General features: G+C 45.0%; 1 protein-coding gene across 1 annotated transcript in view; it reads left to right on the top strand.

Annotated features, from left to right (window-relative positions):
- Positions 1-288: 288 nt before the first annotated feature.
- LCT (lactase) overlaps positions 289-23,763 on the top strand; it is a 51,687-nt gene continuing 28,212 nt past the window's right edge. The window contains exons 1-5 of the mRNA XM_077861765.1: positions 289-928; positions 9,855-9,934; positions 14,784-14,883; positions 17,025-17,103; positions 22,003-22,678. Of these exons, the coding sequence (XP_077717891.1) occupies positions 289-928; positions 9,855-9,934; positions 14,784-14,883; positions 17,025-17,103; positions 22,003-22,678 (1,575 nt within the window). The remainder of the gene's footprint in view (positions 929-9,854; positions 9,935-14,783; positions 14,884-17,024; positions 17,104-22,002; positions 22,679-23,763) is intronic.

Raw genomic sequence — 23,763 nt, 5'->3', positions numbered from 1 at the left:
GTTATGTCAACGAATTTTTAAATAATTCATAATTAAGAAAAAAAACATGGAGAACTTTTCTCCAAACATTTTCCAATTCCATTTGCTTAAATTGTGTGAGATGTTTGAGGTTTTTGTGTTATCTCTGTTGTCTTTAAATTTTTGATATCACATTAGTAAGCCGTATATTGATTTAATTACCATAGATAACCCAGTTAAATATTAAGTGTTAATAATCATTTAGCATTTTATAACCTAGCTGTGGTTATAAAGTAGGGATTCCACATACTTCCTAACAGGTCCTTGAAAATGGAGCTGGCTTGGAACTCATTCTTTATTGTCCTCCTAAGCTTTTCATGCTGGGGCTTGGATTGGGAATCTGATAGAAACTTCATGTCAGCTGCTGGTCCTCTCACCAATGACTTGCTATACAACCTGAGTGGTTCACTGGGAAACAAGACTTCTAATTTTGCAGCAGAAGACAAAAGCATTTATGTTTGTCAACAACCTGTGCCTGCTTTCCTGCTGGAGTATTTCAGCAGTGTTCGTGCCAGTGAGATCACCCATTATAAAGTATTCCTACCGTGGGCACAACTTCTCCCAGCAGGAAGCTCCAAGAACCCAGACAGCAAAACAGTGCAGTGCTACCGGCGGTTGCTTGAGACCCTCAAGGCTGCACAGCTTCAGCCCCTGGTCGTTCTGCATCACCAGAATCTCCCTGCCAGCACTGTCCAGAGAAGTGAAGTCTTTGCTCATCTCTTTGCAGACTATGCCACATTCGCCTTCCACTCCTTTGGGGACCTGGTTGAGATCTGGTTCACGTTTAGTGACTTGGAGGAAGTGATAAAAGAGCTGCCCCACCAGGAATCAAGATCTTCACGTCTCCAGACCCTCACTGATGCCCACAGAAAAGCCTATGAAATTTACCATGAAAAATATGCTTCTCAAGGTAAGTACACATGACCCCGAAGGCTGACCCACTGGCAGTCCACCCAACTTCCCCCAATCCTCCTTAGAGCAGGACTTAGCGTTTCTTCCTATTCCCCTTCATATGTATTCTTTAGTGAGAAAAAAACATTGTATTGAAAACTTCCCAATGGAGAGGTGGCTTATATTGCATAGTGCCTGGCACTTCCTTTGAAAACTCCTTTTAAGCTCTCCTTCCCCAAGTCTTGAGTTTGTGCCACCACGAAGTATCTTCCTACCCTTCCTTCTACCGTCCTGCCTCCCTTACTCTCTAAGGCTTTAAGATTGCCCAGCCTCCCTCAGTCTCCTCTTTTACTCATGCAAACCAAGGTATGCATTCTTTAAAAAAAAAAAAAAAAAAAGATTTATTTATTTGAGAGAGAGACAGAGGAAAGACCTGGCCAGGGAGGGGGGCAGAGGGAGAGAGGGAATCTCGAGCAGATGCCCAGCTGAATGTGGAACCTGATGCGAAGCTCAATCTCGTGACCCTGAGACCATGACCTGAGCTGCAATCAAGAGTTGAATGCTTAACTGATTGAGCCACCCAGGCACCCACAGGGTATGCGTTCTAACTGAAGTTTACATTCTAACAAAGAAGACAGATAAAATAGTGACATACTGATAGGTAGTGAGAAGAGCAAAATTGCAATGGTTCATATTCTGCTTCAAAGCTGATTCTGATCCAGGGTCTGATTCGGTAGGTTTGGGCAGGATCAGTACATTTGTGATTTTGATAAATTCCTAGGTGAATCTGAGGTACATCAGTTTTGAGAACCAGTTTTGGATTGTATATGCTTTCTGGCTTTTATTACATACTGCATGTATATTTGTATACATAGTATATAACATATTTGCATACTTGTGTATTCTACTTTTTAAACAAGATATTTTATGAGTATATTCTCATTTTATTAAAAATTCATTGAAAGAGTGTGGTTTATAATGGTCTTATAGATTCCCATCATATGAAGGTATCACAGAGTTTTAAATATTTCTCTCATATATATATATATTCTTTTACACATAAGTTTAATTTTCATCATTATGAATTACATTGCGATAAGCATTTCTATACATAAATCTTTGCCTACCTTCCAATGAATTCTTTCTGATTCTTTGAATTGAAATTACTAGGTCAAAAAATGTACATTCTTTAAAACTCTAAAGCATGTTACCAAATTACCTTCCAGAAAAATTATAATAATGTATACCAACAGTTATAAAACTATTCTGACCCTACTCAGCCTGTCTTCAATGATGTAATCATTTTTGTTATTGGTAATTTGACAGCTGAAAACTATTATCTCCTTATATGCTTCATTTGCAATGTATTTGATTATAAGAAGATCAAACATTTTTTCTATGTTAAAAATGAAAGCAGGGGGCACCTGGGTGGCTCCATTGGTTAACTATCTGCCTTCGGTTCAGGTCATGATCCCAGAATCCTAGGATTGAGTCCTGCATCGGGCTCCCTGCTCAGCAGGAAGTCTGTTTCTTCCTCTGCCCTCATGATATCCCTCCCTCTTACTCATGATCTCTCTCTCTCTCTCTCTCTTATTCTGTCTCTCTCTCAAATAAATAAATAAAATCTTTTTCTAAAAAAGTGAAACCAGGTGATCCCTGGGTGGCTCAACAGTTTAGCGCCTGCCTTTGGCCCAGGGTGTGATCCCTGAGTCCTGGAATCGAGTCCCACATCAGGCTCCCTGCATGGAGCCTGCTTCTCCCTCTGCCCGGGTCTCTGCCTCTCTCTCTGTGTCTCTCATGAAAAAATAAATAAAATCTTAAAAAAAAAAAAAGTGAAAGCAGGGCAAGGGAAGAAAGAATGTGAATGTGGACAGAGCCATTTCAGATAGGGGTATCAGAAAGGCTGTGTCCTTAGGGACAACAGCAAGGGAGGGAACAAGCAAATAGATTGGAGAAGAGGATTCTAGACTGGGAGAAAGTACCTACATGGGGACAGCAACAAGCCCAGCAGTCAGTTTAATGAACTTGGAGGAGATGGGGGAGATGAAGAGAAGCTAAATTTGAAAATGGATTCTTTGGAAAACCTGTCTTGGGGAGGGTGAGCAAGTAAATGTTCGCTGTAATTCTACTGAAGAAGCACTGGGTGAATGAACTTTGAGAGGTTTGTTCATCTCAAAGGAAAATCTATCTTGTTTTGAGGACAGTCTCCGTAGACTTATTTTGATTATAAAAATATATAAACATGTTTATTAAAATGTTTGCAGATTCCATTTTTAATATTTATCAGGTTACTAAAGACTATTTTTTATACTTGTAGTTTCCTTTTCTTCTTCTGCTCATTCCTCCCATCCTATATTTTGTGTTTCATCCATATCACTAGATTTTCTACCCCAATATAATGCAGGACACAAAATAAATTTTTTCCAGTCTCCTTCCTACTCCAAAAGGTGGTTTTCCTTCTTTCTTTCTCTCTCTTATCCTCCCCTCCCTTTTTAGTCCAATCCTGTAGCTTTTGTTCTTTTTAAAATATACCACCTAATATACACAAAAAAGTTGTATAAATATGTTTGTTAAAAGCAAAATACTATTAAAAAATTACTGAATTGCTTTTTTTTAGAATATTTTATTTATTTATTCATGAGAGACACAGAGAGAGAGGCAGAGACACAGGCAGAGGGAGAAGCAGGCTCCATGAAGGGAGCCCGACGTGGGGCTTGATCCCGAGTCTCCAGGACCACGCTCCAGGCGGAAGGCGGCCCCAAACTGCTGAGCCACCTGGGCTGCCCGATTTTATTTTATTTTTAAAGATTTTTATTCATTTATGAGAGAGAGCACAAGCAGGAGGAGGGGCAGAGGGAGAAGCAGACTTCCCGCTGAGCAGGGAGCCTGATGTGGGACTTGATTCCAGGACTCCAGGATCATGACCTGAGCCGAAGGCGGATGCTCAACCAACTGAGACATCCAGGCGCCCAAAGATTTTATTTTTAAGTAGTCTCTGTACCCAACTATTATCCTACTATCCCCATTCCCCTCTCCCATGTCAGCCCTAAACAACTGCTAATTAACTTCCTGTGTCTATAGATATCCCTGTTCTGAACATTTCATATGAATGGAATAATATGTGGGTTTTTTTGTGACTATATAGGGATCTGTTGGATGTTCCTTTCATGGATAGGCTGAGATTATGAGTTTTAAGAAGGAAGATTACAGAATAAAGTGCTATTTTCATCATGTATCAAGGGTACATATTATCAACATGATTTATGCTGTTGATTTTTTTTAAAGACTTTATTTACTTATTCATGAGAGACACACACACACACAGAGGCAGAGACATAGGCAAAGGGAGAAGCAGGCTCCCTGCGGGGAGCCTGATGTAGGACTCAATCCCGGGACCGGGGGATCACACCCTGAACCAAAGGCAGAAGACGCTCAACCACTGAGCCACCCAGGCATCCCTATGCTGTTGATGTTGACCCTGATCACCTGATTGAACTTGTATTTGTCAGGTATCTCTAGGGTAAAGTTACTCTTTTTCCCTCCTTTCATACTGCACTCTTTGGAAAGAAGTCACCATACACAGCTCACACTTAATGACTGGGGAATTATGCACCCTCTTTTTTTTTCTTTCTTTTTTTTCTTTTTATTTTTCTTTTTATTTTTTTCTTTCTTTTTTTTTTTTTTTTTTTAAGTAGGCTCCACATCCAGTATAAGGCTTAAACTCACAACCTTGAGATCAAGAGTTGGATGATCTATCAACTGAGCCAGCCCGGTGCCCCAAGTTATGCTCCCTCTAATAAGCAGCTTTTAAAAGTTCTTTTCTAGAGATGCCTGTATGGCTCAGTCCGTTAAGCATCTGCCTTCAGCTCAGGTCATTATCCCGACATCCTGGGATTGAGCCCTGCATGGAGACCCACTTTGGGCTCCTTGCTCAGCGGGGAGTCTGCTTATCGCTCTTCCTCTGTCCCTCCCCACCCCCTACTCTCCCCATCCCCTCTGCTCTTAACCACGGAGGCAAAAGATTTGTACACTGAAAACTTTAAAACATTGCTAAAAGAAGGTAAAGAAAAAAAATAGGAAAGACATCATTTGTTCATGGACTGGAAGACTTAATACTGTTGAGATTTCAGTACTGCCCAAAGCAATCTACAGATTCAATGAAATCTCTGTTAAAATCCTAGTGACAGTTTTTGTAGAAATAGAAAAATCCATCTCTAAATACATAAGGAATCTCAAAGGACTTCAAATAGCCAAAACAATCTTGAAAAAGAACAAAGTTGGAAGATTCACACTTCCTGATTTAAAAACTTCCTACAAAGTTACAGTAATCAAAATAATATGGTACTAGCATAAGGATGGACATATATATATACCAATGGAATAAAATAGAAAGCCCACAAATAAACCCTTGCCTATATAGTCAAGTGATTTTCTACAAGAGTGTGAAGACCTTCCAGCTGGGAAAAAAGAGTCTTTTCCAAAAGTGTTCCTGGGAAAACTGAACATCCACACATAAAGGAACAAAGTTGGACCTTTACCTTGTACCATATACAAAAATTAACTCAATCATGTTGCAAAACAAATCAAAGCCACAATGAGGTATCACTTCACATTCATATGAATAGCTATCATTTTAGAAAGGAGAAAAACATAGGTGTTCATGAAGATACAGAGAAATTGTAACCTTTATGCATTGCTGACAGGAGTGTAAAATGATGGAAAAGAGTATGGCAGTTCCTCAAGAAATTAAACATAAAATTATCATATCATCTAGCACTTGTGGGGACATACACAAAGATACTGAAACCAGGAACTTCAACAGGTATTTATACACCTATGTTCACAGCAGTGTTATTTACAGAGCTGAAAGGTAGAAATAACCCAAATGCCCAGGGATGGATGAATGGATAAATAAAATGTGCTATTTATATACAATGTAATATTATTTGAGCTTAAAAAGAAGTGAAATTCTGACACATTGGATGAACTTTGAAGACATTATGCTAAGTGAAATAAGCCAGTCACAAAAGGACATTTATTGTAGGATTCCACATACCACATACACAAAGGACCTAGAATAATCAAATTCACAGAGACAAGAAATAGGATAGTGGTTACTAGGAGCAGGGAAATGGGGAGTTACCTGTTTAATGAATATAGAGTTTTAGCTTGGAATGTTGGAAAAGTTTTGAAGATGAATGGAGGTGATGGTTGCACACAAAGTGAGTGTACTTCATGCCACTGCAATATACACTTAAAAATTTTAATGGTGGGGCACCTGGGTGGCTCAGTCAGTTGAGCTTCTGACTCTTGATTTTGGCTCAGGTTATGATCTCAGGGTTCTGGGATTGAGCCCTGTGTTGGGCTCCACACACAGCGTGGAGTCTGCTTGTTCCTCTCCCTTTGCTCCTCCCTACACTTGTGTTCTTTTTCCCTCTCCCAAATCAGTAAAGTCTAAAAATAAATATAATAATAATAATAATAATAATAATAATAATAATAATAATGGTAAGATTGCCTGGGTGGCTCAGTTAGTTAAGCATCCAACTCTAGATTGCGGCTCAGGTTATGATCTCAGGGTCATGAGATTGAGACCTACATCAGGCTCTGTGCTCAGCGGGGAGTCTGCATGAGATTCTCTTTCCTTCTCCCTCTACCCCTCCGTGGACCCCCTCCCTGCTTTTTATTATAAATAAATAATTTAATGGGAAACTATGTTTTATATATATATATATATATTTTTAAAGATCTTATTTATTCATTCATGAGAGACACAGAGAGAGAGAGGCAGAGACATAGGCAGAGGGAGAAGCAGGCTTCATGCAGGGAGACTGATGAGGGACTTGATCCCGGGACCGTGGGATCACGCCCTGAGCCAAAGGCAGATGCTCAACCACTGAGCCATCCAGGCGTCCCTCTTATATATATTTTACTAAAATTTTTGAAAAGTTCTAATCTTTTATATTTGTTAATAAAAACCTATTTATGTGTTCAATGTGCTGCCTCTGGGGAGGATTCAATGGAACGGAGGATTCTTGGCGGAGAGTTGGAGGTTGTGGAGAGTGGGAACATCCTTCTCATGGGAAGAGTAGGATTACATACAGCATCCCCCACTTGTACTAGGGTTATAACACTAGGAATACCAGCTTGACCAAGCAGTAATAGTAGCTTGAAGCATTGATATTGACAGTTCAGTATTGCCCAGATTACTTTTATTGGAGCATTTGAGACAAAGGGAGAAGAAGCAAAAGGAAAGTGTCTATTTTTTGTAGACAACTGTAATGGTTTTTAGTAGAATGACTTTCCTTTGTGGTGGAAACAGGTGAGCTTATCCTTTAGTGAGGACTAGCAATGCTTAAAAGAGACATGAACTTAATAGTGTTATGCAGCGATTTTTTAAAAATATTTTATTTGTTTATTCATGAGAGACACAGAAAGAGAGAGGCAGAAACAGAAGCAGGGGATCCCTGGGTGGTGCAGCGGTTTGGCGCCTGCCTTTGGCCCAGGGCGCGATCCTGGAGACCCGGGATCAAATCCCACGTCAGGCTCCCGGTGCCTGGAGCCTGCTTCTCCCTCTGCCTATGTCTCTGCCTCTCTCTCTCTGTGTGTGTGACTATCATAAATAAATAAAAAATTAAAAAAAAAAAAAAAAAAGAAACAGAAGCAGGCTCCATGCAGAGAGCCCAACGCAGCACTCGATCCTGGGACTCCAGCATCACGTCCTGAGCCAAAGGCAGACACTCAACCACTGAACCACCTAGACATCCCTATGCAGTAATTTTCGACAGAGGCTTAAACCCACAGCAAATACCAATTTTGAGCTCTCTATATATGAACACCTATCTTTAATTATGTCTAACAAAAATTGCAAGATAAATTATCCTAAAGCAGAGCAATTACCCCCCTTTCAGTCCCATAGAGAACATGAACCACAAGCTTAGTGTGAGACTCTAGTTTTGAGTAATCTGGATTTTACAGTATTTTAAAAAGTATGATTTATGCTTGCAATGAGAATAGGTTGGCAACCACAGTGGGGAAGTTTGATTATTTTGTATGATATAAGAATTTCTGGAACTTCAAGTACATTTGTTCACTCTAGTTCTAAAAGCAGCTTGCAAAGTCAAATAGAAAGATTTGTGAGTTCATTCTGGATATATGTACTCTTGTTTCATTTCATTGGCCTAACAATGACACTAAATTGTACATTTAAAAATGTTAAACACAAGTCGTATGTTCCATGTGTGCTGATGTGATGGTTGGAAGCTCGGAAATCTGTGAAAGGCCAGATGGAACCATTAAACACAATCACTGAATAACTAGATAATAGTGCTATCTTATCAGAACAAGGACTCCTTGTCTCTAAGTGATATTCTCTGCTCAAAAGATTTCAAAGTTCTATTATGTTTATCAAAATAAGCCCCTTTGGAGGCACCTGGCTGGTTCAGTTTGAAGAGCCAGCAACTCTTGATCTTTCCAGTTCTGAGTCCAAGCCCCAGGTTGGGCATAGCGATTACTAGAAAAAAAAAAAAAGAAAGAAAGAAAAGAAAGAAAGAAAGAAAGAAAGAAAGAAAGAAAGAAAGAAAGAAAGAAAGAAAGAAAGAAAGAAAGAGAAAGAAAAAAAGCCAGCCACTCTTGTAGTTGTTAGTGGTGGCTTCATTGTCTCAGCAGATCTTCCTCCTGTACAGAATTCGGATGAAATGAAGTCAGGCACACAGCCTTACAGTTTAACTCTCAAACTCTGGTTTTATTCAGTTTTTGTTTAGTGTTTCCAAACTACAGGTCTGCTATGTATCCAGTGCTGAAGTTGGTATCTGGAGAGGTTTAAGAAATGTTTAAAATTTTGCTCCTCAATGAGCACACAATCCAGTGGGAGAGAAAGACGCAGGTGCAGGAAAGAGTCACAGAGCAAGACAAACACCTGAAGAATCGCTGCCGCGGCAGTGGTTCTCCAACAGTGGTCCAAGGACCACTGCATCAGGAGCAGCTGGGAGGCTTGTTAAATGCACTTGTTGCCCAGCTCAGCCCAGTGGGCTGACAGGTGTGCAGGGGAGGGGGATGTGGGTGCGCACGAGGAGGAGCGCCACTGCAGGTAATCAAATATCACAGTAAGTGCGTGCACGCTGCAGGTGTCCTCTAGTTTTCCCCTCCGTGCACCATAGGGGCTGAATTACAGTCCCCACGGTGAACAAGGACCAGAAAACACCAGGTCGGGATAGCACCCTGCCTTTAAACAGAAGGTAAGAAAGCCGTTCTCACCTCACTGTCTTTACACTCTGGAGGGGCAGGGCAGGGTCATTGCTTTTATTCTGAAAGAGTTACAAGTGTCTTACATTTCAAAATCCTGCTTTAGATGAAACATTCTCTAAAGGGACTTTTTTGGGTGTTTTTTTTTTTTAAGATTTTATTTATTTATTTATTCATGAGAGACACAGAGAGAGAGAGAGGCAGAGACCCCGGCAGAGGCAGAAGCAGGCTCCTCACAGGGAGCCCGAAGAGGGACTCGATCCCAGGACCCCAGGATCATGCCCTGAGCGGAATGCACATGCTCAACTGCTGAGCCACCCAGATGTCCCGGGACTTTTTTGTTTTTAAAGCCCCCCTGTTATCTAAAATGTTTCAGCTAGGGTAAAGTCGTGTAAGTGATGTCTTCAAAAATCCCGTTTAAAGTGGTGAACATTGGGACGCCTGGGTGGCTCAGCATTTGAGTGTCTGCCTTCCGCTCAAGGAGTGATCCTGGTGCAGGCATCGAGTCCCACATCAGGCTCCCTGCGGGGACCCTGCTTCTCCCTCTGCCTCTCTCTCTGTCTCTCATGAATAAATAAATAATTTTTTTTAAAAAAAATCGGTGAACATGGAACAGGAAATGAGTCCCCAGGCAGCTCCTGCAGTCCCAGCATGCAGCCTCGCTCACCTGCAGCTCACCTGGTTCCTCTGGTTGGTTTTAGGTGGAAAGCTCTCTGTGGTCCTCAGAGCTGAAGCTATCTCGGAGATCCTGCTGCAACCCTCCACATCTTCCCTTGCCAAGGTAATGACAATCTCCCCCCACCCCCAATAGCATTTGTAATGTTTGAGGAAAGTTGTGATTTTACTTTTAGTACACAAAAGAAGTTTTCATCGGTTGGCTTGACATTTTTCCAAGTGCCTCTTCAGAGTGCTGTCCATTCTCTAGATTCATGTTTGCAAACCAAATCTCATTCGTTGCAACCCCAGCTCTTGCGTGGCAAGTGTTAGCTTTTACCTATGCAAAGAAGTCAAACGCCTCTGTTTGCTCTGAGGTTTTTTTTAAGATTTTATTTATTTATGAAAGACACAGAGAAGCAAAGATGCAGGCAGAGGGAAAAGCAGGCTGCCCAGGGGGAGCCTGATGCGGAACTCAATCCCCAGACCCCAGGATCATGACCTGAGCTAAAGGCAGACTCTTAGCCACTGAGCCACCCAGGCACCCCCGATTTTTTATTAAGAGTCCAAGATAGCTTACTGGAGGAGAAGCCAGTTTATATCGAAACAGATAAAAAGAAGAGTAAAGGATTTTGTTTTGTTTTTTAAATAATGTTCTCTCTACAGCATCTTGGTTTCTGCCTCTGCTAAACATAACTTTTTAACTATAATTTTAATAAGAAAAGTTTAAAAATCTGAGAATTGAATAGATTTGGACTTTGTAAGCTTGGCTGCTGGGAAGTAGGAAAGTCATAAAAAAAAAAAACTGATTTCTGTCATTTTGCAGCATTTTACAGGGTGCTGTATAGATACCACAGTACCATATGCCAGACACTGGTGTCTGTGCTCTGATGGAGGCCCCATAGGTCAGGGTCCGGTCTTGAAATTTACCAGCTCAGGAACTTAAAATCCAGATGTGATAAGGTTCTGAATAACCAGCTCCGAGGCTGACTGGCCAGAAGGCCATCTAAATTGATTTATAAGAGGTAATAACCTCTATCAGTTATGAAACCAGACGACCAAAGTGCTGATCAGAAAATTGCTTGTTGAGCAGTAGCCTTTGAACAGATCTCTTCTCTTTGCCCCAGTTTATGCCACCTACTGCTTCTGGTTTTTCCAGGAATACAGTTTTTATCAATTCCTTACTGGGAAGCTACACTCAGTACTCCCTCAGAGATTTTAAAATGCATTGCATGGGTGGTGGGTGATGGTGGCACAACAATGTGAATGTACCTAGTGCCACTGAACTTGGTAAGTTTTATGTTATGCGTATTTTGCCACAGATTGCAGGAACTGGTGCAGATTCCTCAGGGCCTTCCAGAGGGTGGCTCGGTCAGGCTGTCTTGCTCTCTCTCAGGTCTCCCCTCCTATTTTTCCCAATGTGTATGCTGTGCTTTCTTCTTGCTCTCTGGCATGCACCACTCAGTGTGCTTCCTATCCTAGCTTTGCTCAAATCTCTGCCAACAAAATTCTACGCATTTACAACATACATGTACATATGCTTTCCATCCAGAGGCCTCATTTAAATAATACTCCCTTGCTCAACCTGATGTGCTCTCTCCCCACTTGGAACACCTAGCCCTCTGTTTAGACCAGCACTTCCCAAGTATTCTGTATCAGACTCACCTGGAGAGCTAGCAAAGCGCATACAGGTCGAGGCTTAATGTGGAGAGACTGGCCTGAGTCTTCATAGGCTTTCCAAGATTCCCAGGTGAGTTTGAAGACCACTAGAATGGACTTTGCTTTCAACATTTTTAACTCTGTATTTTCTCATGCAATTAGTGCATTTACTAATACCCTCCATTAAGATGTAAACTTCTGTGGTTCTCCCTCTTTAAATGTGAATTCTTCATCCACTGTGCTGAGCACAGTGATTTTAAGGGTAGGAACTCAAGGACTCTGTGTTGTAGAGAGTTGAGTTGAGTGCGGGGGGGAGAAGGGTTGGGAGTGGCACTCAGCAAAGTGGAGCAAGTGTGTAGACTGGTAAGCACTGATGATGACCTGATTAGGAAAGCCATAGAGAGCCAGTGGTGAGTCAGTTATTGAAGGTCCAAGGGCACTTGGTTGTCATCAGATGCTATTATCCAGGGTCTTTGTTCCAAGGGAACAGATCATCCATGAAGGAGAGATGATGGGTGATGATCTAGTCATGATAAAGGCAGCGAGAGAATCATAGTGGTATGTTTATGTGTTTAGACTCTATAAATCTGAAATTCTTAGAATGTATGCAAGCCAGAGACCGTGCTGAGGAGGTATGTCCAGGACCATGAGAGCTGTGTTCTCAGATAACACTATGGACCAAGCTAGGGTCCACTAGGGGGGAACTTTAAACTGTGCCCTGATAGTAGCTAGTGACTATAACCTACAATTAAAATGAAACCCAAAACACCACCAGTAGGTTCTGGAGAGATCACTGAGGTCCTGTGGGTGTCTGAGGTCTCCACTGTATCCATTCCAGCAAAATGGGAGGGCTGTGAAGAGGGTGTTGACCAGGGCAGTTCTGGCCTCTGACTCTTAGTGTTCACCTCTTGGGTGGGAACCTACCATTTCTGGCATACTGTACTTCATTCATTCACTCATTTTATCATATTCATTTATCCAGCACTTACTATGTACCATGCACTTTGCTGAGTGTGTGGTGATATATTCCCAGCAACATGCAGGCACATCCCACACACACATTCTTATCTGTCCCAGCTTGTCCTCTGCCTGCTATTTCCTTGAAAAATCTCACTTTGGAGTATCAGTTTAGTAATAGGAGGAGAAAGGAAAAAGGATATTTCTCAATAGTGGTTTGTCTTGAACTTGCTTATGTTCTAACTACCCTATTTACTTATTTCTAGGGCGCAGTTGATTTCCTCTCTCTTGATGTGTCTTATGAATGCCAAAGCGAGGCAAGTTTGCCACAGAAGCTGAGTAAATTACAGGTAATTTGATCCATTTCCCATATTGATGATGAGTGGAGAGGGTTCCTGGCAGCATATTAGACATTTAATGTCCTGGCTGATGTGTAAACTGGGCTTGCACCCATGGGCAGCAGAGTTGCGCCAGGAGAGATCTGAAAGCATTGCTGGAGAACATTGAGTGGTCAGGCAATCTTCCCTGGAAGGGATAATGAAGGTTATCTTGTTAAATATTTACATGGATGTCTTGTGTAGAAATCTACTGAGAATTGAAATTCTGGTGTTCTAAGATTTAAAAAGGCATTTTATGGGTGGTGGTCATGGTTGTACAATGAAATGAATGTACTTAACGCCACTGAACTATACACTTAAAAATGGTTACTATGATAAATGTTATGTGCATTTCACCACAACTGAAAAAAGACCTTTCACATCCAGGTCTGCTAAATCAGATGCCAGCTATGGGGACCTTCCTGTAACCTCAGACCCTTTTTTCCTGTTCCTGGACTTGAGTTTCCTCAAGTCTAATGATTGTGACTAAAGTATGTTGGATGCCACCTACCTGCCTGTTAGCTTTCTCTCCTATGCTTGGTCTCTGCTGAGCAACTTCCTTGAGGAAGACAAATTCCAAATTCCCTGGAGTCCTGACCATTATCCCACCTTCTGACAGGTTAGAATGGATTGTACATCCAGTGGCTTCTCTTCCGCCTTTCATAGTCTTAGCAGCATTTTTATCCTTACTGCCTTCTCATAGGCCTCTCTGGGGATGCCTGGCCACCAGCATTCATCCCTGCCTTCCTCTTGCTTCTGCAGGGGTGGGTACAAAGCCACTTGTGTAAATTTCTAAACAAGATTTTATATATATATATACACACACACACACACACACTCACCTCTCTCTCTCTCTCTCTCTCTCTCTCTCTCTCTCTCTCTATATATATATATATATATATATATATATATATATAAATTTTTTTTTTTTACCTTAACAAGATAACTTTCATTATCCCTTCCAGGGAAGACTGCCTGACCCCTCAATGTTCTCCAGCAATGCTTTCTTGCAGTGCCATTGTGCATCTGTTAGCTTCTCAAAGCTGAAGGCACCTTATCTGTAAAGAAGGGACATTATTGCAGGTGACTCAGAAAATAATGTGCCTGCCTGCCTGCCTTTGGAAGTTGTTTTATTGGTGTCTCTCAGGGGCCCTTGACCCCTCAGACGAGGAAAAACTTGGTGTTGGAAAAATGACCAAACCCAACCTCCCCCCAAAAGATCAGTTAGGGTTGACATGACAAACAACATGTCAACCTTCAAATGTTTCCTTTGAGAGTGAAAAGGCTTAGAAATGGGAGAAAAGTCACACTTGTTCCATTTGAATGAGGACCTCCTCTTTTAACTTTTTATTATAGAAAATGTCAAATATATCCAGACGTAGAAGGAAAAGTATAATAAGCCATCCCCAACTTCAAAAGCTATTGGCTCATGGCTGATCTTGTTCCAACTATCACCTACCTTCCCCTTCTCAAGCCAGACTGGGGAGGTTTTGTTGTTACTATTATTGTTTTTAACTCCCGACCCTGAGATCAAGACCTGAGCTGAGATCAAGAGTCAGACACCTAACTGCCTGAGCCACCCAGGTGCCTCTTGAGCCAGATTGCTTTGGAACAAATCTCAGACATTCATAAATACTGTTATGGTGGCACCTGATTAAGCCTCTTGTGGTAACAAAGGCCCCTAACATGAGTGGGTGGCCTTGTTCCTAGTCCCAACATGGTGCTTGATTCTGGGAGGAGCTTTGTAACATGTTGAACCTCTCTCTTTGCTGGTGGTCAGTGAGGAGGGTGGCTGATGTTACTGAAGAGTGTAGATTGTTTTCCCTCAGAGGCTAGAGTCTGCTCCCTTTATTAATTGACCTGGCTAGAGAACCTTTCCAAAACCAGAGTGTTTATAGCTTCTCATCTTGAAAATTTGTCTATGTTATCAAAAGACTTACTCTAGGCAGCTTCCATTCACTTGCTGGCTTTTATCTTTTTCAGACTATTGAGCCAAAAGTGAACATTTTCATCTTCAATCTAAGATTCCAGGACTGCCCTTCCACCAGGAAGAACTCTGCGCTGCTCTTTAGCATTCGCAAAGGTGAGTGGACCATTGATGGAGAGGTTTGTTTCTTTCATTCCTAGTTTTTATTTAAATTCAAGTTAGTTGACATACAATGTAGTGTTGGTTTCAGAAGTAGAATTCAGTGATTCATCACTTACATTAAATACCCAGTGCTCATCACAACTGATGCTCTCTTTAATGCCCATCATCCATTTAGCCCATTCCCCACCAATCTCCATCAACTCTGTTCTCTATAGTTAATAGTCTCTTATGAGTTGCCTCTCTCTGTTTTAACTTTTCCTTCCCTTCCCCTATGTTCATCAGTTTTCTTTTCTTTTTTTAAAGATTTTTATTTATTCATTCATGAGAGATACCGAGAAAGAGAGGAGGCAGAGACACAGGCAGAAAGAGAAGCAGGGAGACTGATGTGGGACTCGATCCTGGGACCCCAGGATCACGCCCTGGGCTGAAGGCAGGCACTTAACCGCTGAACCACCCAGGCATCTCCATCAGTTTTGTTTCTTAAATTCCACACACGAGTGAAACCATATGGTATTTGTCTTTCTCTAACTGACTTATTTGGCTTAGCATAATACTCTAGTTCCATCCACGTCATTCCAAGTGACAAGATATCATTCTTTTGGATGGCTAAATATTCCATTGTGCATAAATACCACATCTTCTTTATCCATTCATCTATTGATGAGCATGTGGGCTCTTTCCATAGTTTGGCTATTGTGGACATCGCTGCTATAAACATTGGGGTGCAGGTGCCCCTTTGAATCACTGTTTATATCCCTTAGAAAAATACCTAGTAGTGCAATTCCTGAGTCATAGGATTGTTCTATTTTTAGCTTTTTGAGGAACCTCCATACTATTTTCCAGAGTGGCTGCACCAGCTTGCATTCCCACCATGGATAAGAGGGTTCCCCTTTTGCTGGAGAAGTTTTGAATAACATTTGGTGCACTGGCTTGGGGAGTAGCAGTGTTAAAAGTCTGGGGTTCCAATAAGAAGAAGGACCAGAGGAGGGACCAGAAGAGGGACTGGAGGAGGGCCGGTTGAGAGCCCACCCCAAATGGGTTTAGTGTCCCTTGCCTTTGTATTATTGGTCCCTTACATCCCATTGACTCAAAAAAGAAGAGAGGGAGGACAGAGATGCCTTCATCTTGTGGAAATAAAGACCGTCAGGCTTCAGGCTTCAGGTCTAAATATGGGAACTGCTCTGTGCCTGAGGGTCCCTTTTCATTACCCCTCCCTCCAGGATCTCTCGCCTTTGCCCACCTCTGCTTACCCTTGTTCTTTCTCCCATAACCTTAGCTTGCACGTGGCCCTGGTAGGCACCTTGCCGAACCCACAGCTCATGGACAATCTTCTCTGTGTCTCTTAGTTCAAATTCATGAGAATGAATCTGACTGGTGGGCCATGGATCAGGAGATCACTCCTGGTCCAATCAGGTCAAGGAAAAGGTGAATTGTGTTAAGGCATCAGGGGCTGAGGGCTCCTAGAGAAGGGCAGGTTCGTGGGTGTCCTGATATTCATTCCAGTCACCCTATAAGGCAGCATATGGCAGAAGTCAGTGCCCTTCTACTACCTGTAACCAGGGTTCGGCTGGCTTCACAGACCTCATGACATTCCCCATAGATACAACTTAACTCTCACCCTAACTCACTTTTGATGGCATAATGATTTCTGTTCTTAAGTTCAGTCCCTTTCTAAATGGCTAAAACAGTCAGTTTTATGTTTATACATAGTTCACTACAATTAAAAAAAAATCTATCTTTTTCTGTTGAGTTCTTCTGAATTAATTGTTCTCCATGTGTGGTCTTCAGACCAGCAGCATCAGCATCACCTGGGAACTTGCTAGATAGTCAAATCTTTGAGTCCTATGTCAGATGCACTGGATCAGAAACTCTGGGGGGTGGGGCGAGGTGTCAGCAATTTGTGTTTAATGAGCTCTGCAGGTGATTTGGATGCACACGGAGGTTTGAGAACCATTATTCTAAGTACATGGAAATCATTTCTGACCTCCTTAGATCTTTAGCCCCTGGTATTTTCCAGGGAGCTTAGAATGATTGCTTGGAGTCTGGGTGTGTTGTATAAATAAGAAAACAATTGATTGCAGTCCTGAATATTGTTGGTTGGGTTTCAGAGAGTGTTAATTAAACTTCTTTTACAGCCATAAATGAAAACCAGAATCTCACCATTGGGTTTGATCTTAATACTTTCCTAAGCTGTTCACCAAGTTCCAAGAAAAGGTAATGTTAGATTTCCTGTTGAACTATCAATAGCTGATATTTGAAGAATATCTTTCACATGTGTCATTTAATGGGACTGTTTTCATCTGCATCTTGGCCAGTGATTTTTTTTAATGTTTTATTTATTTATTCATGAGAGACACACACACACACACAGAGAGAGAGAGAGGCAGAGACGCAGGCAGAGGGAGAAGCAGGCTCGATGCAGGGAGCCCAATGTGGGACTCAATCCCCAGACTCCAGGATCAGGACCTGGGCCAAAGGCAGGCGCTAAACCGCTGAGCCACCCGGGCATCCCTTGGCCAGTGATTTCTATCCTGGCCACTGTGGAGGTGAGAAACGAAGGCTCAGAGGGACAGCAGAGAGGGAGCCTGGCTCCACTGCATCTTACCCTGGGCCCACATGTTTCTGCATCCTCACTTATCCTTCCTCATTCTGCACTTGTGAACCTTGCAGTTCGCCCAAGTGCACACAACAAGCTGGGCTGGGACTTGAACTGCCTTCTAGTTGAAGATCTTGTAGGAGGTAGAGTTAAAGATAGATCTGACCACCCCCTGAGAGTACATGGTCTGAGTATGTGAGGTGAGTTCTCTGCACCTGTTTCCTCCTACGAACCGTGAAACCTCTTTCCCACAAGGAGACAGTGTAGGCAGGAGATTCAGCTGGTGCAGTGGGGCAAAAACCTAACTCAGTGACTTTTTTCACGAGAGGTTTTATTTATTTATTTTTTTTAAGATCTCCCCGGTGCCATGCTGCATCTGTTATTTCTCAAAGCTGAAGGCACCTTATCTGTAAAGAAGGGACATTGTTGCAGGTGACTCAGAAAATAATGTGCCTGCCGGCCTGCCTTTGGAAGTTGTTTTATTGGTGTCTCTCAGGGGCCCTTGACCCCTCAGACGAGGAAAAACTTGGTGTTGGAAAAATGACCAAACCCAACCTCCCCCCAAAAGATAATTTAGGGTTGACATGACAAACAACATGTCAACCTTCAAATGTTTCCTTTGAGAGTGAAAAGGCTTAGAAATGGGAGAAAAGTCACACTTGTTCCATTTGAATGAGGACCTCCTCTTTTAACTTTTTATTATAGAAAATGTCAAATATATCCAGACGTAGAAGGAAAAGTATAATAAGCCATCCCCAACTTCAAAAGCTATTGGCTCATGGCTGATCTTGTTCCAACTATCACCTACTTTCCCCTTCTCAAGCCAGACTGGGGAAGTTTTGTTGCTGCTATTGTTTTTAACTCCCGACCCTGAGATCAAGACCTGAGCTGAGATCAAGAGTCAGACACCTAACCGCCTGAGCTACCCGTGCCTCTAGAGCCAGATTGTTTTGAGGCAAACCCCAGACATTCATAAGTATTGTTATGGTGGCACCTGATTAAGCTTCTTGTAGTAACAAAAGCCCCTAACATGAGTGGGTGGCCTTGTTCCTGGTCCCAACGTGGTGCTTGGTTCTAGGAAGGAAGGAGGAGCAGAGGGGGAGGGAGAGAAAGAAACCCAAGTAGACTCCACACTGAGCACAGAACCCAATGCAGGGCTTGATCCCATGACCCCTGAGATGACAATCTGAGCCGAAATCAAGAGATGGGTGCTTAACAGTCTGCACCACCCAGATGCCCCTGAGAGGTTTTAATCTATGGTGGGGTTGCAAATAATTTCTTACTGAATGACTGAAGTACCCAAATTGTAAGTGGCATATTAAAAAAAAAATTAGAACAGGTTTGAGGTTACCCCCATAATGACACCCTCACACACTCATAATCTAACATGCTTCTCAAGTGAGCAAGCAAAGGATGGTATGAAAACCATCATGGTTGTTCTCCAGAACCCTCAGCCTCCCGTGGGTATGTTACCTGCAGGAGCTTCATGCACCATGTGTTGACGAAGGTCATAGACTGGAAAGAATCATTTGGCTTCCCAGACTTTCAGCTAGAGTTCTTGCTCTTCACCTTAGACTCTGCTGGGACAGCCCTGTCCCAGGCCATATGCTTCTATTGCTCCCAGCTCTTTGTACTGTTCCTCTCCCAACACTTGTATATCTTCTGTTTTGTCCTCTCAACTCACTTCAAGCCAGCAGGTCAAATCAACAAACCCAAAGCAGCTGCTGCATGTAAGGCTTTGTCCAGGGAGTATGAACGGTGGAAAGAGGAGATAGGTCAGAACTTCTCTCTGACCACACTCAGAGTCAGTGGAGGAGTGCTGGGCTATGTCTTTTCAGAAAATAGAACTCAACAGGCCATAATAAAAGGGTTACCCTGAAAGCTTGGGGATTGCAAAATATCAAGATGTCATGTGACACCAGCTCCAAGGTTCTTCCTCTAAACCTTGGCCTGAAGCAAAGGTCCAAAACTGGCTAACATTAAACTGATAGCCGGGGGTCCTCATTCAGATGGACGTTGGTGGAGAGCCCACTAGGGGCAGGTGCAGGGCGGGTGGCAGTTTCCACCAGGACTAACATCATTTTCTCTTTGGAATTTTAAACCTCAAAGGGGAGACAGGCCCACAAATGACTTTAACACTAGCCTGTGGCAGGAGACCTAGCACTGCTCCCCAGACAGGGGAGAAAGAGCATTATCTGGGATGCTCTGAGGCTGGGGACAGGGGAGGGACAGACCCTATGGAGGGCCTGGGCATAGGGATTGAGGCTTTGTGTGCTAAATCTCTTCGCAAGTTAGGCAAACCCTGGACTCCCAGCATTAAAGCCTTTAGAATAAATGGAGGGGTGCCTGGCTAGCTCAGTCAGAAGAGCATGTGACTCTTGATCTCGGGGTCATGGGTTCTAGCCCCAAGTTGGGTGCAGAGATGACTTAAATAAACAATTTTAAACAACAAAAAGCCTTTAGGGCAAATTGTATTTTATCGAGGGGGTGTTTATTTCTTCAAGACCTCATTTCCTCCAAGCCAGGAGGACAGTCAGGGTCAGGAGGGTTGGGTCAGAGCAGCTCTCCATTGAATGGATGTCAGTTGTGTCCCTGATTGTGCTCCAGAGACCTGTATATATTATGGATAATCCATAACTATAGATCATTCCCTCCCCGACTGCTGTGTTAGTAAATATGTTAGCAGATGCTTCAGAGAAGAGGAGGTGCTCAGGTTTGGAAGATTCAGGATTTCCTCTGTGGGATGGAGGTCCCTGTGCAGTGTCCCTGTCACTTCTACTGGTTCTGTGCTCTGGGCCAACCTAGTACAAACATTATCCTCTCTCCACATGACGGCCCTTGGACAGGAGGTGCTCTTGTATTGCACCTCCTTGCCCATCCCCAACCCTGACGGCCCCCACTCCATGTATTTTCTTCCTCAGACCAAACACACCCATCTACACAGACCCCTTCCTCAAGGTTGCCCTCTGCTGATGTGACTGCCGCAGTATAAACCACACTTTTCCAGCCTGCGGGCCAGAACTGGGAGATTGGGAAATCAATTGAGGGTTTGTTTTGAAATGTTAGAAAAAACCATTTTATTAAAAAAAAAAAAAAAAAAAAAATGAAGGGAAGACAGAAGGAGAGAAATGAACTAAAAATAAAATAGAAAATAGACTGTGTTCGTGTAAGGATAGCATTTTTATATTCTATCTTATATATAAATTAGGATGAATATATATTTGAAATATGAAATACTAAAAAATACATAAACATCTACACACAAATATAGTGGTATGTGGTTAAAAGCACAGACTTTGCCCTGAGATTTGCAGACTGTGTGATCTAGGAGTTCTCATTTAAAAGAAAATAAGGTGTGAGTTCATTTACATTAGAAAGGCTGGAGATGGATAATCTAGAGTAGGTACAGTGATCAGGAATCCAGGCTCCTATCTTGTTGTTTTGTCATCCTTAACGAGGCTTCTACTTTATGATCCAGGATGGATGGTTGAGTGCTTGCCATTATGTCCATAATCCAGGCAGCATGAAGCAAGGCCTGCCACTCACCATGCTCCTACAGCGCCCCAGGCAGGTCCCGGTGGAAGAGCTAGGGTTACTGTTTCGCTGGTGCCTATCAGTAGACCTATGCTAGTAGCTCAATTATTGAACTACTTCTGTGCCTGCTGGTAAATAGGTCCACTGATGCCTAGAACTTGCTCATTTCTTTCTCTCTTTCAGTCTGTTTCCTTTTTGCAGGATAAAAATAAATATAGTGCTTATCTCATAAAATTGTGAAATTACACAAGGGACCATTCTTAGCACAGTGGCCAGCACAGAATCAAGGGATAATGAATTAGAGCCATCATTGTTACTGGCTATGCTGTTTGTATGTATGTCTGTGTGTATTTATAACAGGAGGGGAAGAGCAGAGGGGGAGCGAGAGAACCTCAAGCAGGAGCCCAACACAGAGCTCACCATCAGGACCCTGAGATCATGACCTGAGCGAAATCAAGAGTCTGATGTTTAGCTCACTGGGCCAGGAGGTGCCCCAATTAGCTATGTTTTTTTGTTTTGTTTTGTTTTGTTTTATAAACCGTAGTTAAGAAAAAAAAGCATGGCATCAGAGGCAAACAGTACTCAAGGACGAGCTGATCCGGGGATCAGCAGGCAGGACACAGCATCTTGGGTCCTGCAGGAGCAATAATCACTCCCCTAAGGGGCAGCCCGGGTGGCTCAGCGGGGTAGCGCCGCCTTCAGCCCGGGGCCTGGTCCCGGAGTCCCGGGATCGAGTCCCACGTCCGGCTCCCTGCATGGAGCCTGTGTCTCTGTGTGTCTCTATGAATAAATAAATAAAATGTAAAAAAAAAAAAAGATCACTGCCTAAGAAGGGGCCTGGCAGTGCTCCCCCCGTCTTCGGGGACTTGGTGGGTGGCTTCTGCCCCCCGCTCCTGGGAGGTGCATCGGGGACAAGGGCTCTCGGGTGCGCGGTGCTGAGCGCGCGCAGTCATGCCGCGTCCGTCTGTCTTTCCACCCCGCAGCGGGCCCCGCTCCCAGCGGGGTCCTCCCCAGCAGGACCTGGGGGGCGCGCGCTCCGCCTACCGCAGGGCGTGGGGGGCGTTCGCCAACCAGTCCCGGGCCCAGAGGGACGCGTTCCTGCAGGACGCTTTCCCCGAGGGCTTCCTCTGGGGCGCGTCCACCGGGGCCTTCAGCGTGGAGGGCGGCTGGGCCGAGGACGGCCGCGGCCCGAGCGTCTGGGACGGCGCGGGGCGCGGGGGCGCGGCGACGCCCGAGGTGGCCAGCGACAGCTACCACAAGGCGGCCTGGGACGTGGCCCTGCTTCGGGGCCTGGGCGCGCAGGTCTACAAGTTCTCCATCTCCTGGTCCCGCGTGCTGCCCGGCGGGGGGCGCGCGCCCAGCCCCCGCGGCGTGGCCTACTACGGGCGGCTGGTGGCGGCGCTCCTGGCGGCGGGCCTGCAGCCGGTGGCCGCGCTCTCGCACTGGGACCTGCCGCGCGCGCTGCAGCGGCTCGGCGGCTGGCGCGACCCCCGGGTGGCCGACGCCTTCCTGCGCTACGCCGCCTTCTGCTTCGCCACCTTCGGGGACCGCGTGAAGCTCTGGGTGACCTTCCACGAGCCGTGGGTGACGCGCTACGCCGGCTACGGCCGCGGCCAGCACCCGCCGGGCATCTCGGACCCGGGGGTGGCCTCCTTCGAGGTACTTCGAGTGGGGGAGCTCCCTGCGGAGGGGAGGGAGAGCGCGGGGGTGTGTGTGGGAGAGCTCTGGGGGGCTCCCTGCAGCGGGGAGAGCTATGCGGGGCTCCCTGCAGGGGGGGAGAGCTCTGGGGGGCTCCCTGCAGCGGGGAGAGCTCTGGGGGGCTCCCTGCAGGGGGGAGAGCTCTGGGGGGCTCCCTGCAGGGGGGAAGAGCTATGCGGGGCTCCCTGCAGGGGGGGAGAGCTCTGGGGGGCTCCCTGCAGGCGGGGGGGAGCTATGCGGGGCTCCCTGCAGGGGGGGGAGAGCTCTGGGGGGCTCCCTGCAGGGGGGGAGAGCTCTGGGGGGCTCCCTGCAGGCGGGGGGGGAGCTATGCGGGGCTCCCTGCAGGGGGGGAGAGCTCTGGGGGGGAGAGCTCTGGGGGGGGGCTCCCTGCGGTGGGGAGAGTTCTGCGGGGCTCCCTGCAGGGGGGGAGAGCTCTGGGGGGCTCCCTGCAGGGGGGGAGAGCTATGCGGGGCTCCCTGCAGGGGGGGGAGAGCTATGCGGGGCTCCCTGCAGGCGGGGAGAGCTATGCGGGGCTCCCTGCAGGGGGGAAAGCTCTGGGGGGCGCCCTGCAGGCGGGGGGGGGGGGGGGGGAGCTATGCGGGGCTCCCTGCAGGGAGAGAGAGCTTTGGGGGGCTCCCTGCGGGGGGAGAGCTCTGGAGGGCTCCCTGAACCGGTCACCGGACCCAGGCGAGGGGGCCGGAGGCCGCCCACTGGCCTTGTCATCCTGCCCGTGTTTCCTTCCAGTCCTAGCTCCCTTGCATTGACCGTGCACTCTGCACTCAATTTAGTGCACTTTTTATTTTTATTTTTTTTTAAGATTTCATTTATTTATTCATGAGAGACACACAGAGAGAGAGAGAGGCAGAGGGAGAAGCAGGCTCCCTACAGGGAGCCCGATGTGGGACTCGATCCCAGGACGCCCGGATCACGCCCTAAGCGGAAGGCAGCGGCTCAACCACTGAGCCCCCAGGCGTCCCTCCTGAACACTTTCCCGTGTGCTTACACGGCCACAGTGGCCGGATCTGCTGGTTGTCATACGGCATTGA

The sequence above is a fragment of the Canis aureus genome, chromosome 20 (genome assembly GCF_053574225.1).
Source record: "Canis aureus isolate CA01 chromosome 20, VMU_Caureus_v.1.0, whole genome shotgun sequence".
Taxonomy (NCBI): domain Eukaryota; kingdom Metazoa; phylum Chordata; class Mammalia; order Carnivora; family Canidae; genus Canis; species Canis aureus.
The sequence above is the reverse complement of the archived record's forward strand: the minus strand, read 5'-3'. Positions and strand labels throughout refer to the sequence as shown.